General features: G+C 46.3%; 1 protein-coding gene across 1 annotated transcript in view; it reads right to left on the minus strand.

The window, feature by feature from the left end:
* Positions 1-16,847, minus strand: part of GMPR (guanosine monophosphate reductase) — a 48,479-nt gene that overhangs the window by 29,654 nt on the left and 1,978 nt on the right. Inside the window, exons 2-4 of the mRNA XM_023209813.2 lie at positions 11,246-11,365; positions 7,816-7,899; positions 3,264-3,437 (exon numbers count right to left, since the gene is read on the minus strand). Coding sequence (XP_023065581.1) covers positions 3,264-3,437; positions 7,816-7,899; positions 11,246-11,365 — 378 coding nt within the window. The remainder of the gene's footprint in view (positions 1-3,263; positions 3,438-7,815; positions 7,900-11,245; positions 11,366-16,847) is intronic.

Below are 16,847 nucleotides of genomic sequence, written 5' to 3' on the forward strand. Positions count from 1 at the left end.
GAATGCAACTTCCCCAGTGTGACTCAGCTCATGTGCCCACAGTGACTTCTGGGGTGCTATGGGCTGAATGTTTGTGTCCCCCACAAATTCCTATGCTGAAACTGAATCTTCAATCCAATGGCATTAGGAGGTGGGGCCTTTGGGAGGTGATTAGGTCATAAGGGTGCAGCCTTCAAGAATGGGATTAGTGCCCTCACAAGAGAGGTTCCAAGGAGCCTGTATGCCTCTTCCACCATATGAAGATGCAGCAAGAAGGCACCACCTATGAGGAACGGTGAAACCAGACACTAAATCAGCCAACACCTTGATTTTGATTTCTGTCCAAAATCACAGAATTGTGAGCAATTACATTCTGTTGTTTATACACCAGTCGGTTTATGGTATTTTATGATAGCAGGCCAAACAGACAAAGAGCATTAAGGAGTGAGTTTAACAGTGATACAACCAGCTGGAAAGTAAAGAGAAGGAAAAAGAGCAAGTGAGGTATCTGGGAAATGATATTAAAGATTAGCTCCAGGAACCAAGGAACACACAGCTGACATAAAGCAACGTGGTGAATCTCAAATATACTATCAAGAAAAAGAAGATCAAAAGATACAAAGGATTACCACTTATGGAACATTTACCAGTTTATCATATTAATAAAGGCTATGATGAAGGATACAGATGAACAGCCTGATGAAGCGAGACATAGGGTGAGGTCTAGAAGAGTCCGGAGTGCAGAAGCTTCTGTCCCCACAGAGCTGGAGTCTGCCACCCTCCAGGCATGTAGACGTGTTACTAGCCAGGAAGCTTTCAAAACCCCATACTTTGGGGGTTTCTATGAAGGCCTCATCAAGGAGGCATAATGGATTATTAACTCTACTTCCAGCCCTCTCCTCTCTCTGGAAAATGGAGGACGGGGCTGGAAGCTCCAAGCTTCTCATCATGGCTTGGTCTATCCGGTACCAACCCCCACACAGGAGCCCATTAAGAGTTGTCTTGTTAGGACAAGAGCAGCTGCACTGCTATCACCCAGGAAATCCCAAAGGATTTAGGAACCATGTGTCAGGAACCAGGGTCAAAGATCAAATATTAGAACAAAAGCTACTCCTACCATCCAGGAAATCCTAAGGGATTCAGAAACTCTGTGCCAGGTGCTCTCATCACTCCGGAAATTACAAAGGTTCTAGAAGCTGTGTCAGCAACCAGGATCAAAGAGCAAATATTAGAACAAAAGATTCTCTGGGCACCGTTATCTACAAGGGTTTTAAGAGTTCTGTCTCAAGAACCAAGGGCTGAGGCCAATAAACACATATACATTTCCTACTATTTAATAGTGTTCAACAAACATCATCAAAAACAATGAAGTTGGCTGTTCTATTACAGAGAACACAGTGAGTTTTTCTATTTCCCAACCCACTTCTAACACTGGTACAGCTGGTTGACCTTGGAACAATTCTTTTTTTTTTTTTTTTTTTTTGAGACAGTCTCACTGTCACCCAGCTGGAGTGCAGTGGCGAGATCTCGGCTCACTGCCACCTCTGCCTCCTGGGTTCAAGAAGCAATTCTCTGCCTCAGCCTCCCAAGTAGCTGGGATTACAGTTGCCTGCCACCATGCCTGGCTAATTTTTGTCCTTTTTTTTTTTTTTTTTTTTAGTAGAGACAGGATTTCACCATCTTGCCCAGGCTGGTCTTGAACTCTTGACCTCGTGATCCACCCACCTCAGCCTCCCAAAGTGCTGGGATTACAGGTGTGAGCCACCGCACCTGGCCAATTCTTTTCTTTTTTTGGGACAGAGTCTCCCTCTGTTGCCCAGGCTGGAGTGCAGTGGCGTGATCTTGGCTCACTGCAACCTCTACCTCCTGGGTTCAAGAGATTCTCCTGCCTCAGCCTCCCGAGTAGCTGGGAGTAAAGGCGCCCACCACCATGCCTGGCTAATTTTTGTATCTTTAGTAGAGACAGGGTTTCGCCATGTTGGCCACGCTGGTCTCAAATTCCTGACCTCAGGTGATCCACCCACCTTGGCCTCCGAAAGTGCCGGGATTACAGGTGTGAGCCATTGCACCCAGTGGAACAATTCTTGATCCTTTCTTCCTACGTGTTTGAAAAGCATAAAAATACTTAACAATCCTTGGAAGTCCTTTAACAGAAGACTTTACTCGGTAACAATTCCTTCCTTCCAACTTTCTTACAATGATGACATATACGAGAAGAAATGAAGTTCAAAATTCAAAAAACGAAGGGTTAGGTAAATTATCTAGTGGTCAATCAGTATGTGCCATCATAATTAGAATTAGCAAAAACTTGCCTAATTACAATATAGGTTTTTGCAAAAGCCCAAGTTGTATTTTAGAGCTTCTAAATCCCTTTTTCTGCCAATCCATCTTCCCCAAAAGTCACAAATCTACATTCTAGCTAGCTAAGGTGCAAGTAATTAGGAAAATACAGGAAAAGTCAAGAAACAAAACTCCTAGATAAAATACACCGCTGACCGATTTGCCACTGATAATAGACTGTCATGATAATAGACTGTCATGAAATGTTCATATCATGGACTCCCAACTCCTATAGCAGAGTTTTCCGTTGGCAGTAGGGGTGGGACATGGAGGTCCTACATATGTGACACTCAAACCCAGTCACATGTTTTCAATATTAAAAGACACTCTCTGTTAAGAAGTACTATAGACCCTTTTAAAGGTATCATATGGGGCCAGGTGCAGTGGCTCACACCTGTAATCTCAGCACTTTGGGAGATCAAGGTGGGCGGAGCACCTGAGGTCAGGAGTTCAAGACCAGCCTGGCCAACATGGTGCAACCCAGTCTCTACTAAAAATACAAAAAATCAGCCAGGCATGGTGGTGGGCGCCTATAATCCCAGCTACTCGGGAAGCTGAGGCACAAGAATCGCTTAAACCCGGGAGGTATAGGTTGCAGTGAGCTGACAGCGCCCCACTGCACTCCAGCCTGGGTAACAGAGAGAGACTCCTTCTCAAAAAAAAAAAAAGTATCAGATAGTAAGAAACATGTGATGATACTTACGAAAAACTGGAGCCAACATCCTACGAAGTTGATGGGGATTTTATTATTTATAGAGGAAAGCTAGTTTTCAGATCTTCCACGGCGGCTACCTATCCTTTCCCAAATGATTGTCAATTAATCTTTGACCAAAGAAGCACCAAAAGCTCTGAAGAGAATACAGCTCCCCGACACATTGAACAACTCCCTAATGGCTTCCCCATCTTAAGAGTGTTCTACCGTAACATTCTTACACTGTACTTACCATAATGGTGTGTTCAGGAAATTTGGCACGGACGAGTTTCACGAATTCCACAAAATGTTCTGAATACCCATTGGCCACATCCAGGCAAATAAACTTAACCTGTGGCACAGCTTTCAAGACACTGGTCATCTTTTCCAGATCGTTCTGCCCACTGCCGGAACTCACGGCTACGTGCTGCACCAAAATAAACCAAGAAGACAGGCATGAACAGTAGCATTCAGACATCAGACCCTGCCCCATCTACGCACCTATTCTGGGACAGTACAACAACCCTTTTAGGTCTACCCTAATCAAATGCACAATGCACCTGCTCGAGACACATGCAACAGCAGAGGTAAAAGGGATTCCTTCGTTAAATTATCTAAACTTTGGCCAGGCACGGTGGCTCATGCTGTAATCCTAGCACTTTGGGAGGCTAAGGTGAGCAGATCACCAGAGGTCAGGAGGTTGAGACCAGCCTGGCCAAGATGGTGAAACCCCGTCTCTACTAAGAATACAAAAATTAGCCAAGTGGGGTGGCTCATGCCTGGAATCCCAGCACTTTGAGAGGCTGAGGCAGGTGGATCACCTGAGGTCAGGAGTTCGAGACCAGCCTGGTCATCATGGTGAAACTCTGTCTCTACTAAAAATACAAAACTGAGCCAGGCATGGTGGCAGGTGCCTGTAATCCCAGCTCCTGGGGAGGCTGAGGCAGGAGAATAGCTTGAACCCGGGGGGCAGAGGTTGCCGTGGGCCGAGATCGTACCACTGCACTCCAGTCTGGGCAACAGAGCGAGATTCCATCCCTCTCTGCCAAAATAAAAAACAAACTACTGGCATGACTGTGTCATATCAGGGAAATTCAAGGGAGGACAGTGTGCAAGAACTAGAAAGTTTCCAGGAAGGAGAAATAGCAATCAACTCGGGCTTCCCCACATGGAAGCTGTGGCCTTCACCCTAAGCGCCTTGCTTGGGAAGCAAGAGAAGGGAAGATGTCTGAAATGCCTCTGATAAACTCCTTTCTATTTTGAGTTTCACTCCCAATAAAATAATAGTGCAGCATGTGACGTAGTTTGGATATTGTCCTCACCCAAATTCCATGTTGAAATCTGATCCCCAATGCGGGAGGTGGGGCCTGGTGGGGGGTGTCTGGGTCATGGGGGTGGATCCCTTATGAATGGCTTGGGCCATCCCCTTGGTGATCTCTAGGTCTGAGTTCACCGGAGATCTGGTCATTAAAAGTGTGTGACCTCCCATCCTCTTTCTCTCTCTCTCTCCCACTTCGCCTTCCACCATGATTGGAAGCTTCCCGAGGCCTCCCCAATAAAAGATGGGTGATGCTATGCTTCCTGTACAGCCTGCAGAACCATTAGCCAATTAGACCTTTTTTCTTTATAAATTACCCAGTTTCAGGTATTTCTCTAAAGCAATGCAAGAACAGCCGAATACAGCACGCAAATCTCAACCTGTACACAGAACTGCAAATCTGTTTTCCTATTAAAGGGATAAAATTTCCCAAGGTGTGAAAACAAACAAGGCTGACGTGATCTTTCACAACTGCACTTGTACATTTTTAAATCTGAAGCCACCATATCCTCCCCTATAACACCCTTGTCCCTTAACTTCCACCAGTGCCCTGGAACCTCACACCTCTCCCTTCTCTGCACATCTGCCCCTTCGGAAAGAACTTGTTTTCACTAATTTATGCCTTAGTGAAACTAAGACATGGATTGTTTCTATTTTAACTCTTATCTCCAAATCCTGGGCCACATGTGAGTGATCTCTCTTAATATCCTTTATGTTATTCCCCCAAATCATAACAATGTAGCTGCAGCGCAGAGACTGAGTGTGAGCTGATGGTTAACATGACACATATTCACTCCAGCCTTCTCTGTGCATTCACGCCTGGGCCTCGTGGTTCACAGCTCTGCCCTGTGCCAGCGCAATCCACACAAGCCCACTCTCCCTCCCACTAGAGCTCTGCTTTTTTTAAATCTTACTTCATTTCTGTTAAAGTACACTACGTGGAACTTGAGATTGGTTGCCTTCTCTCACTGCTACTAAGTTTTTAACATTATCCCTTTTGAATTTGCCTTTTATTTGGTGGCGGGCTGTGTAGTAAGTCGATGTATCACACTTGGTAACGAAGGCCACAGTTCCAGTTAACAATACATTGCCAAAAGCTCCCTTAAAGAAGGTGGAGGGAGGCCGGGCGTGGTGGCTCGCGCCTATAATCCCAGCACTTTGGGAGGCCAAGGTGGGTGGATCACTTGAGGCCAACATGGTGAAACCTCATCTCTACTAAAAATACAAAAAATCAGCCGAGCTAAGTGGCACATGCCTGTAATCTCAACTACTCAGGAGGCTGAGGCAAGAAAATCACTTGAACCCGGGAGGTGGAGGTTGCAGTGAGCCAAGATCACACCATTGCACTCCAGTCTGGGTGACAAGAGCAAAACTCTGCCTCAAATAAAGAAAAAAAAAAAAAAAATAAGAAGTTGGAAGGAGGTCTGAGAAAAAGAAAAAAACAAAATCATTATTCCCAAACTTACAGAGAAAAACAGAAGAAAGTGAAAACAAGCATAATTCACTTGAACACAATATGGCAAAAATGAAGGACTTACTATTGAGTCAGAATTATTTTGTCTCCAAAACCACGTTTTCACTAATCAAAATCCATACATAATTAACGCACAGTAACAACAACAACAGAAAGCCAGTGAGACCTTGAAAACGGTACGATCTGAAGTCATTTTCCAATCATAAATGATCTGACCAGCAGGGAGTACCTCTAACCCAGGGAGACCTGCCTGTGGCTTTGGCTCAGAACCCCCTGAATGTGGCAGGAGGAGATGCAGGCGTGTTGCAGAAGGGCTTTTTGTTGTTTTTAAAATGCTTGGGTTTTTAACAGCTTTTTGAAATATAATGACATGCCATACCCATTCAACAAGCACAACTCAATGATTTTTAGTACATTTAGAGTTCTGTAACCATCGTGATCAATTTTAGAACATTTTCATAATCCTCCCGAAGAAAGTCCCAAACCCCTTAACCACACTCCCTCCCCACGCTTCCTCAGCTGCTCAGGCCACTAATCTATTTTATGACTTAGATTTGCCTATTCTGGACGTTTCCTAGAAATAGGATCATAGATGCTATGGCCTTTGCGTGTGGCTTTTTTTTTTCTTTTTTGAGACAGAGTTTCTCTCTCGTTGCCCGGGCTGGAGTGCAATGGCATGACCTTGGCTTACCGCAACTTCCGCTTGAACCTCCCGGGTTCAAGCAATGCTCCTGCTTCAGCCTCCCAAGTAGCTGGGATTATAGGCATGCGCTACCACACCCGGCTAATTTTGTATTTTTAGTAAAGACAGGGTTTCTCCATGCTGGGCTGGCTGATCTCAAACTCCCAACCTCAGGTGATCCACGCAACTTGGCCTCTCAAAGTTCTGGGATTACAAGCGTGAGCCATCGCGCCCGGCTGCTTCTGGCCTTTTCACTTAGGGAAATGTCCTCAAGGTTCGTCCATGCTGTAGCCTGTATCAGACTTTGACTCATTCTTACGGCTGAACAATGTTCCATTGTATGGATATACCTTAAGTCCTTTCACCCTCTGATAGACATTTGGGTTGAGTCTACTTTGGGCTATTATGAATAACGCTGCTATGAACATTCATGTGCAAGTTTTTCTGCGGAAATGTGTGCATTTCTGTTGAGTCCAATTCCTAGAAATGGAATTGCTGGGTCATGTGGTAACTCTTATGGTTAATGTTCCAGGAACTGACAACTGTTTTCCAAAGCAGCTGCATGCACCATTTTCCACTCCCAGCAATGAACAAGGGTTCCAGTTTCTCCACATCCTCAACAACAATTATTGTCTTTTCTTAAATAGAGATGGGGGTCTCACTATGTCAACCAGGCTGGCCTTGAACTCCTGGGTTCAAGCAATCCTCCCACCTCAGCCTCCCAAAGTGCTGGGATTACAGGCATGATCCATGGTGCCTGGCTATTATCTGTCTTTTTGATGACAGCCATCCTGGTGGGAATAATGTTTACTCAACTCTAAAATACGTTGTTTTACTCAAGTTTTTTCTACAGCCAAAAGACAGGCTCTACCTTGAATTAGCTTGTGGGAAACACAGGTCTTCCCCAAGCTCTTGGGATATAACACTTCATCTTTCAAGGGAAAACAGACATTTTTTTTTTTTTTTTTTTTTTGAGACGGAGTCTCGCTCTATCGCCGTGGCTGGAGTGCAGTGGCCGGATCTCAGCTCACTGCAAACTCCGCCTCCCGGGTTCCCGCCATTCTCCTGCCTCAGCCTCCGGAGTAGCTGGGACTACAGGCGCCCGCCACCTCGCCCGGCTAGATATCAGACTTTTCTTACAGATAAATCCTAGTATTTTAATAACACGATATGGAAACAAGTTTTCTCAGCAAATCCCTGGCAACGGCACAGGGCTAGAGAAACACCGAACTCTCAATGTCTCTCTGCTACTGACTGAAATCCTCTTGACAGCTCTGAAGATTTTGCTCCCCCTGCTACACTGGTAATTGATAACCAGGCTGTAGTCGTACCTGCAGGCATTCTGGGTGATTTGTGGCAAAGAGCTTCCAGTCATCCAGGGAGTAATGCTTGTGAATTGCCGTAAACATGGAGTGCTAGGAAACAAAACAGCACCATTAGGATGGGAAGCCAAGTGAGAGCCCCCCCCCGCTCCTCCATCTGGAGGTGGTGATCCAACAAGACAAAGGCATCAGTGTTCCTGCCATCCATGCTTAATTTGCTTTGAATATGCTCCTAGCAGCCAAAACCAGACAAAGGTACAACCACTGAAATCATAAAACCCTGTTTCCCATTCTAGTCTGGTTAGACAATACTGCATTCAGGACTAGGGAGGCTCTGCCAGGAGGCAGGAGAGGGATAAAAGAGAATTCTCAGAGCCCTGCCCAGCTGACCCAGGCTCCCACCCACACCTGTATTAGGCCAAAAGCAGCACAGATGGTCCAAAGAGAAAACCAGGCAGCAGGTACCCCGTCCAGGAGAAGGACCATCCTAACGCAAACTTCTGCTTAGCGAGCCCTGAAGAACCCCACCTTATCCCTGAAAGCTTTCTCTTGTGTTCACAACCTGAACACTTCTTGCTGAAAGGTAAATCCATCGGGCAGTTGGTAATCTTGATGGTGGGAATTATATAAAGTATAACCCTAAATCTATGACTATTGCCCCAGCATTTATGACCTGCTGACCTGCTTTGTGTCAGTCTTTTCCACATATCATTTCATTTAATTTTTGGAACAACTTTGAACAGCATTATTAGCTTCATGAGCATAAATGGAGCTTAAGAGATTTAAATTGCCCAGGCATGGTGGCCTACACCTGTAATCCCAGCACTTTAGGAGGCCGAGGCAGGAGGATCACTTAAGCCCAGGAGTTCGAGACCAGCCTGGTAACATGGCAAGACCCCCATGTCTATTTAAAAAAACAAAAAACAAATAAAACCTACAAAATTTGCTGAGCGCGATGGCGTACACTTGTAATCCCAGCATTTTTGAAGGGTGAGGTGAGTGGATCACCTGAGGTCAGGAGTTCAAAACCAGACTAACATGGTGAAACCCCATCTCTACTAAATACAAAAAATTGGCGGGGCATGGTGGAGTGCCTGTAATCCCAGCTACTCGGGAGGCTGAGGCAGCAGAATCACTTGAACCTGGGAGGCAGAGGTTGCAGTGAGCCAAGATGGCACCACTGCCTTGTTGCCTAGGCAACAACAGCAAAACTCGGTCTCAAAAAAAAAAAAAAAATTACAAAATTTAACAACTGCATGCATGGCTAGGAAGAGGCGAAGGCCAGAGTCAAATTCGGATCTGACTATGGAGATTGTACACCTTGCCCTTTAACAGAAGCCTCCCACCTAACTTCTTTGGGGCTACCTATGTCCCCATCTACAACTTCTCATCCTAAACTTCTATGACTTTAGTAACTTGCACTAGTTCTATGGATCCTAGAAACAGGAAATTCACAGTAGCCATCCATGGTTAGCTACACCAGTCTACGCTATTCTGTTAGCAGGGAGACTTCCTAGGAAAATGGGAAGAGCACAGCAAGTTCTAGGTTTTTCCTGGACTATAATCTATTATGTGAATTAATCAGACTTGATTGCTCCCTGGTTCCCCTCACTTTTACACTAACACATAATCCATCAGTAGCAATGGCTGATGACAGAGCAAAGCAGGGAAAGGGTGAGGAGAAAAAAAATACTGGTTCCTTAGCAATTAATTTATTAGCCTCTGGCCCAACGCTCAGTAGGGGCTGAGGTCTGACAGACATGCAAGTGATCATGGAATCCGACAGACCACCCCTACTCCATTTTGGGAGCTCATCATTTATTTGAGAATCTTTTCTTTCGAATCGCTGGCTAATAATGAATCTCAGCGCCTCCTGTGGTTAGACTTGCTGCTCGCAGCGAGAAGCTCTCTCAACTAATTGGATTTACCTTTTCACTTGGCAGGCATTCTCCACAGGAAAGACAGAACCCCTGAGTGCAGCAGACATTCCACATCTAGGATGCAGAAGATGCTCTGCCCCTCACCCATAAAGGTCCTGCCCACAAATGGGTTTTCCTTTATTTTTCCCAAAGCCAGGACACTATTTTTAATTTGTTTTTAAATTTTATTTTAACAATAGTACTTCTCAGATTGATCTACACAATGAGTTTTGTTTTTTCTTTTCTTTTCTTTTTTTTTTTTGAGACAGGGTCTTGCTCTGTCAGCCAGACTGGAGTGCAGTGGCGCCATCTTGGCTCACTGCAACCTCTGCCTCCCAGCTCAAGTGATCTTCCCACCTCAGCCTCCCGAGTAGCTGGGACTACAGGCTCATGCCACTACACTGAGCCAATTTTCATATATTTTTTTTTTTTTTATAGAAATGAGGCTTTGTCATGTTGCCCAGTCTGGTCTTGAATTCCTGAGCTCAAGCAATCCGCCTGCCTCTACCTCCCCAAATCCTGGGATTACAGGTGTGAGCCACTACACCCATCCAAAGCCAGGATATTAACTACCCTCTTTAAGAAAAATTAGGCTGTTGTAGTTGGCTAAAAGAGACCTTGAACTTGTATTATGATCTGTCCATTTAAGTTGAGGGGTAAATTCCTTAGATTCTAGAGTCAGTCTGGGTTGGAATCCTGATTCTCTCTCTGTATATATCTGGCTGAGGGCCTAGGGCAAGTGACCTACCCCTCCCCTCTCTGCCTCAGTTTCCTCATCTGTAAAAGGAACCTATCTTGTTGAGCTGTGTCAAGAATTAAGAGATACAGGCCAGGCACAGTAACTCACACCTGTAATCCCAGCACTTGGGGCAGGCAGATCACCTGAGGTCAGGAGTTCAAGGCCAGCTTGGCCAACATGGTGAAACCCCATCTCTACTAAAAATACAAAAATTAGCCAGGTGTGGTGGCATGTGACTGTAATCCTAGCTACTTGGGAGGCTGAGGCAGGAGAATCGTTTGAACCAGGGAGGCGGATGTTGCCGTGAGCCAAGATTGTGTCATCGCACTCCAGCCTGGGCGACAGAGCAAGACTCCATCTAAAAAAAAAAGAAATACATTATCTGCAGTGTTTTGCACATAAGCACTCGATACATGTATTCGACATAATTATACAGTAAATGCTGCAGCACAGACTGCATACAAAACAGCTCTGCCTTAATTTTAAAGGGGTTGTCACTTTTCTGCAATATGGCACTCTTCATGTTGTCTAGCTTCTTTTTGTATCTCTAATTTCCAAAACCATCACAGTAATTTTCACGAAGCAATGGATGCAGATCTAGACCATCTCACTGAACACAAAGTCCAGACGCTGTCCACTTTCTGATTGAAAGGAAAGACAGAGAATGACCCAAAACATCTCACATTTCTACTCTTCCCTGTGTATAAAGCCAGGGTGGGCTCCTGATAACCTGTCCATATTGTGAGCAGCAAAGGAAAAAAACAAAAGCCTACCGCCTCACCTGTGACATCACGGCTGCCATCTCAAACGTGCCCACGGTGTCCATGTTGGCCACAATAATGGGAATCCCTGAGTAGGTCTGCTTTGAATTTCGAAACGTGAAGGTGCGTTCAAGATCCACCTGTTGGCAAAAAAAAAAAAAAAAAAAAAAAGGCGGGGGGAAGATATGAGTGCTTTGCTCTTATGTGAAATGTGCAGAATTTCTGGAGTTTGGAGTGAGTAAGAACAACACAAAGGTCCCTGGATTCTCTTAGGGGTCAAAGACAGGTATTCCAAAGACACCACAGTCGCAAAGGAAACCAGGTAAGGCACTGGATTCAGGTGCAAAAGCTGAAATGGGCTCCTCACTTTCCTTGCTCAAGCACCAGCAGAAGGCACTGGAAATTCCACCATCGAGACAAGCCTCGGAATCGGAAGCTCTCTCCTCCTTTCCCAGCCTCTCCAACCCCACTGCCGCCTTCCATCCGCATCCCTACACTCGTACATGTTACCTTTGCCCCACCTCCCAGCTCTATATAAACCATTCCCCTCCTGGGAGCACCTACTCCACTCTTCCTTGCCAACCATGGCCCTCGTCCTGGAACAATCCCTTCACTTCTTACCTTTCACCTAGAGCCCCACTCCAAATTCGCCCTGCAGTGAGCACCACACCATTAATCCCTTTGCCTTTTACCCTCCATGGCTGCTTTAATTATGAGGATCTTTCAAAAAGCTGGTGGAAAGTACATGGCAACCATATGTTCCCGCATATCAACACTTGTTCCTTTGACTTGCAAGCAGCTGGGGGGCAGAGGGGTGGGCGCGGGGGCTCCAATTCTTCTGTAACTTCAAGATCAGGGCATGTAGGACTAACCCTGCTATCGGCAATCCAGAACAACACAGCCACAAGGGCGGGCTTGACAGAAGCCACGTGCTAGATAGAGCCAGGCACTCATCAAGAGCTAGAAGAGTCCGAATTACTTCTCTGACCCAGGGCAGATGCCAGCCTGTCTACCCACCCACCATCCTCAGCCTGCTCTTATCCCAGGAAGGCTACCTGTTACAGGTTCCACGTCTCAAGTTCATTTCTGACTGGGATTGGTCAGTGGAGGACACTGGATGGGAAACTGGAGGACAGTGGCAGGCAGAGTGGGGGGAAGTCAGGGTAGTTCTCCCAGAACCCCTCTGCCTTAGGCAGCTTCTCCAGAGCAGCTGTGTCGCCTCCAGGCCTGGATCCTCTGAGCAGAGAGGCCTGCGTATTCCTTGTTCCAGCTTTCCATAAGCGAGCCCAGTCCCTTCCTGGGCTCCAGAGCACTGTCTTCTCCCTCCGACCCTCACCCTAAGGTAGGGGTGGCTTGTTGCTGTTGCTGATCTCTGGGGTGCCTCAATATCCTCGGTTGTGTGAGGATGCCCCGCGTTCAATTCCATGTTTTAAACAGTCAGCACTGTTTGTTTCTCTGGCCGGACTCTGATAGACACAAACCACATTAGAAGTGAGTGCTTCCCCAAGGGGAACTGGCCAGAGAAGCACAGGTGTGAATCTTACGCTTCTGAAGTAACTTAGACCTACATTAACCCTGGCTTCATGAATGACGCCAGCAAGGGTCATTTTCTGCCATGTTTACCTAGATACTCCTCTCATTGTTTTCACTTGAGGCAACTTTCACTTTGCAATCAGCATTAAGTCAGAAAACACCATGGGACGGCTCCGCCCCTTAAGCCTTTTCATTTCTCTTGCTTCTCAACACAGGGTTCTGTGTCCAGAAGGCATCCTGGGTGAATGATGTCATAAACATGACTGCACAGGCCTCACACAGCAATCAGTGAGGAGAAATGAGATGCTGGAAGTGCACGAACCTACGCACAGCCGCGCGTCCCTTTCTCCACTTCCTTCCTGATGACTCTGGGTCATACTTCAGTGGAGCACGTTACAGCGACATTCTGAAAGAGAACTGAAGGGATCTACCTATGGCAACCCTGTATGCGGCTAATGGCTCTCTAACATTTGGCTTGGCAGGCTTGAAACAATCAGAATTCCTTGGTCTCAAATTACTCTTCTATCCTCCAACAGGCATGGGGCTCGCTGCTACACCCTGCACCCGGCTGAGATCACAATGGGTTTTTCTTGGCACGCCAAAACCTATCAGCAGGACACAAAATGCAGAGCTCTTCATGGAAAAGGGCAGCCTTAACAGTAAATGCTTCCCCTCATTTCCAGTCCTTTTTATGAGCTAGCTCTTTGCCATCATTAATTCTAAGAATGAGAAATAAAGTGATCTTCCCCAACTTTATCCGCCCAGACACACACACACATAACCCAGGCCAGTTGTTCACTGGCAGAGATAAATATTTTAAATATTTCAGCCTCACAGGAACAGCACTTGGCACTTAGTCTGGCACAGCCGGCCAGTACGCCAAATATAGATTTGATTCCCTGTCTAAGCCTGACCTGAAAGGGAACATAAAGTAACAAAGTCCCCTCCCCCATCTGCTAACACACATCTCTGCTGCTCTCTAACAGGCCTTCATTAAAGCCAGTCCTGCCACCCAACATGTCAGGGGCTCAAAAGTGTAAATGGGCTGGCATGGTAGCTCACACCTGTAATCCTAGTACTTTGGGAGGCCGAGGCAGGCAGATCACTTGAGCTCAGGAGTTCGAGACCAGCCTGGGCAACATGGTGAAACCCCATCTCTACACAAAATACAAAAAACTAGCCAGGCTTGGGTGGCACGAGCCTGTAGTCCCAGCTCCTCAGGAGGCTGAGGTGGGAGGATTGATTGAACATGGGAGGCTAAGGCTGCAGTGAGCCATGATCATGCCACTGCATGCCAGCCTGAGTGACAGTGAGACTTTGTCTCAAAAAAAAAAAAAAGGACAAATAGAGGCCCACCTACCACATTCCTAAATAATTCAATGTAATAAGTCCAACGAACAAACTGCTACATAAAATAGGTTCTAACCTCCTACCCTAAAAAAAACAATTTCATTCACAACCAGAAAGGCATTAGAACATGGTGGTGGGGAGCTGGCCCTGGGCCCCAGTCTGCCCCTCTTCCCTTCTCACCTAAATCCTTATGTATGCACAGAGGAACAGCCCCCCCACCTTCAGTCTGCACATGAAGCTCTGTGCATACCCACGTACTTTTCCATAAACAACTGCCACTTGCCCGCTCTGGGCTGGAGGTGAACACACCAGCATCATGGGTGGCCCTTGGAAACATACCAGGGCAAGAAGCCCACGCAGGCCTTAGAGTCAGCTCAAAGTCACTTGGGGAAGGATATCCAGGATCCCAAGTACTTAGAGCACGGCCTAAGGAACAGCATAGCCCACAGGCCCTGCCCGGTGAGGAGGGATGCAATTAGGCGGGCAGACGTGGGACCCAGGACAGAGGCTCCTTTTCCTAGATCTACAGATGGCACCGAGTAAAGCAATTTTTTTATATATTGTATTTTATTACATAATTATATAGATTGCTCATTATCTGTAACACCTGTCTGAGTACAGGGACAACGTCTTCCAACTTTGTAGTTCTAGTGGCTCAAAACGCGTGGGATAAACTAATGTCTGGTTAAAAAGTAAGAATACTGTGTTCTGGCCTCCAGCCTTTTGCAGTGTTTGGTGGCCCCAGCCAAGACTTCTGAATGTGCATCCAAGCCCTGAAAGCCTCACCATCAGTTATCAGGCTCGTGAGAAGCTCATGCCCAGCTGCAGTGCTACCAGCAAGCTGCAGGGTTCCACAAATGGAAAGGGCTTCAGAGGCTGGTCCAGCACACCCGGGTACCCATCAGAACCCTCTTAGAAGTGGTTCCAAAATACTCATGCTACAGCTGCCTCAAACTTCATGAATCACCACCTTTGTGCTGGACACATGATGTGTATTTTGGAGTGTTTCCCTAGGCGATTCTAATGCATTCATGACTCAGAACAGCGCCAAACTCTTTAATTTTCCAAAGCAAAATTTATAAAGACTGTTATGGGTTGATTTATGTCTCCCCCCACAAAAAATGTTGAAGTCCTAACCTCTAGTACCTGTAAATGGAACCTTATTTAGTTAATAGGGTCACTGCAGATGATCAAGCTAAGGTGAGGTCAAGAGGGTGAGCCCCAGTCCAATATGACTGTTGTTCTTATAAAAAGGAGAAATTTCCGGGCATGTAATCCCAGCACTTTAGGAGGCTGAGGTGGGCGAATCACCTGAGGTCGGGAGTTCGAGACTAGCCTGACCAACATGGAGAAACTCTGTCTCTACTAAAAATACAAAATTAGTCGGGTGTGGTGGCGCATACCTATAATCCCAGCTACTTGGGAGGCTGAGGCAGGAGAATAGCTTGAACCCAGGAGGCAGAGGTTGTGGTGAGCCGAGATGACACCACTGCACATTCTTACTAGCTTAAGGACTAGGGTAGAATTTTTAAGCCAGAAATGGGTTCTAAGGAAGAAAACACTCAGGTAGAATGCAGGCTCCCCAGCATATCAGATGAAAACAAAGGTCTTGTCTCAGTCCACAAACTCATCTTTTTCTCAGAAAAAGATTATCCAAATGTCCCCACATGACCCTGTGGAGCTTTATTCTTCCATGCCAGGGGCTGGACATTTGAGAGATGAATGCCTCTCTGGAGAATCCAGGCTAAGGCCACCTGGGCCACTGCTACCTGTATTCTTTGCCTCTCAGAGGTGACCTCAGATTCATTTCATTCATGTTCATTTATGGGAGGCTGGTGGAAATGTCCTTGTAGGAGTCCTGAAACTTCTGAGGGGGAGATCACTCTTATTGTCCGTTTCCTGCTTACAGCCTGACGATCCATTGCTGGGCCTGGCTCTTAGCAAAACTGTCACGAGGATAAGCCCATCATCAGCTGTCAAAACCCTCCTCCCCCAGCCAGACTCTACTCCCAGGGTGTACGTTCTCTTTCCTGGCTCCACACAAATCCACTGTTAGGCTCAATGTCGGTCATCTACCGTTCAGTTTCCAATTTGCCTCCAGATATTACTTCTGCCAGGATGCACACATTTTAAGCTTCTGATTGTGCAAGGAAAAGTTTTTATCTGCCTATGAAAAATTTCAGGCATCAACAAGCAAACTGAGAAAACATTGAGAGGGGATTAGGGAGGCCTAACTAGATCCCTCAATGCCACTGAGGCAAGTACAGTCAGATCATGGGGGTGGTCGGCCAGGCAACAGCCTCATGCACCAGGGAGCTAAACCATCACGGCTCACGGCAACCGATTAGAAACGCAATGCTGGTTAACTTGTCTCCAGGCCCGTGGCTGACAAACTCCCACGAACGTGAAAATATAAAAAAGACATCTCAAGGGCACTGAGTTCTCACTGCAATGTGTACATGAAGATTGCAAAGGTGCCATCCCAAACTGGAACATTAGTAGTTACAATCTGCCCAAATTGTGCAGCCAAGTGTTGCGTGACATTGTCGCATGATGTGATAGTATTCTCTGAGAAGGAGTAATTCATTCGATTACATAAATTTCATTTTAGCTTTAGAGACAGGGTTGTCCAGGCTGAAGTGCAGTGGCACCATCATAGCTCACTGTAACCTCCAACTCCTGGGCTCAAGCCATCCTCCCGCCTCAGCCTTCCAAGTAGCTGGGACTACAGGTGTGCAC

This window comes from Piliocolobus tephrosceles, chromosome 5 (assembly GCF_002776525.5).
Source record: "Piliocolobus tephrosceles isolate RC106 chromosome 5, ASM277652v3, whole genome shotgun sequence".
NCBI classification, from domain to species: domain Eukaryota; kingdom Metazoa; phylum Chordata; class Mammalia; order Primates; family Cercopithecidae; genus Piliocolobus; species Piliocolobus tephrosceles.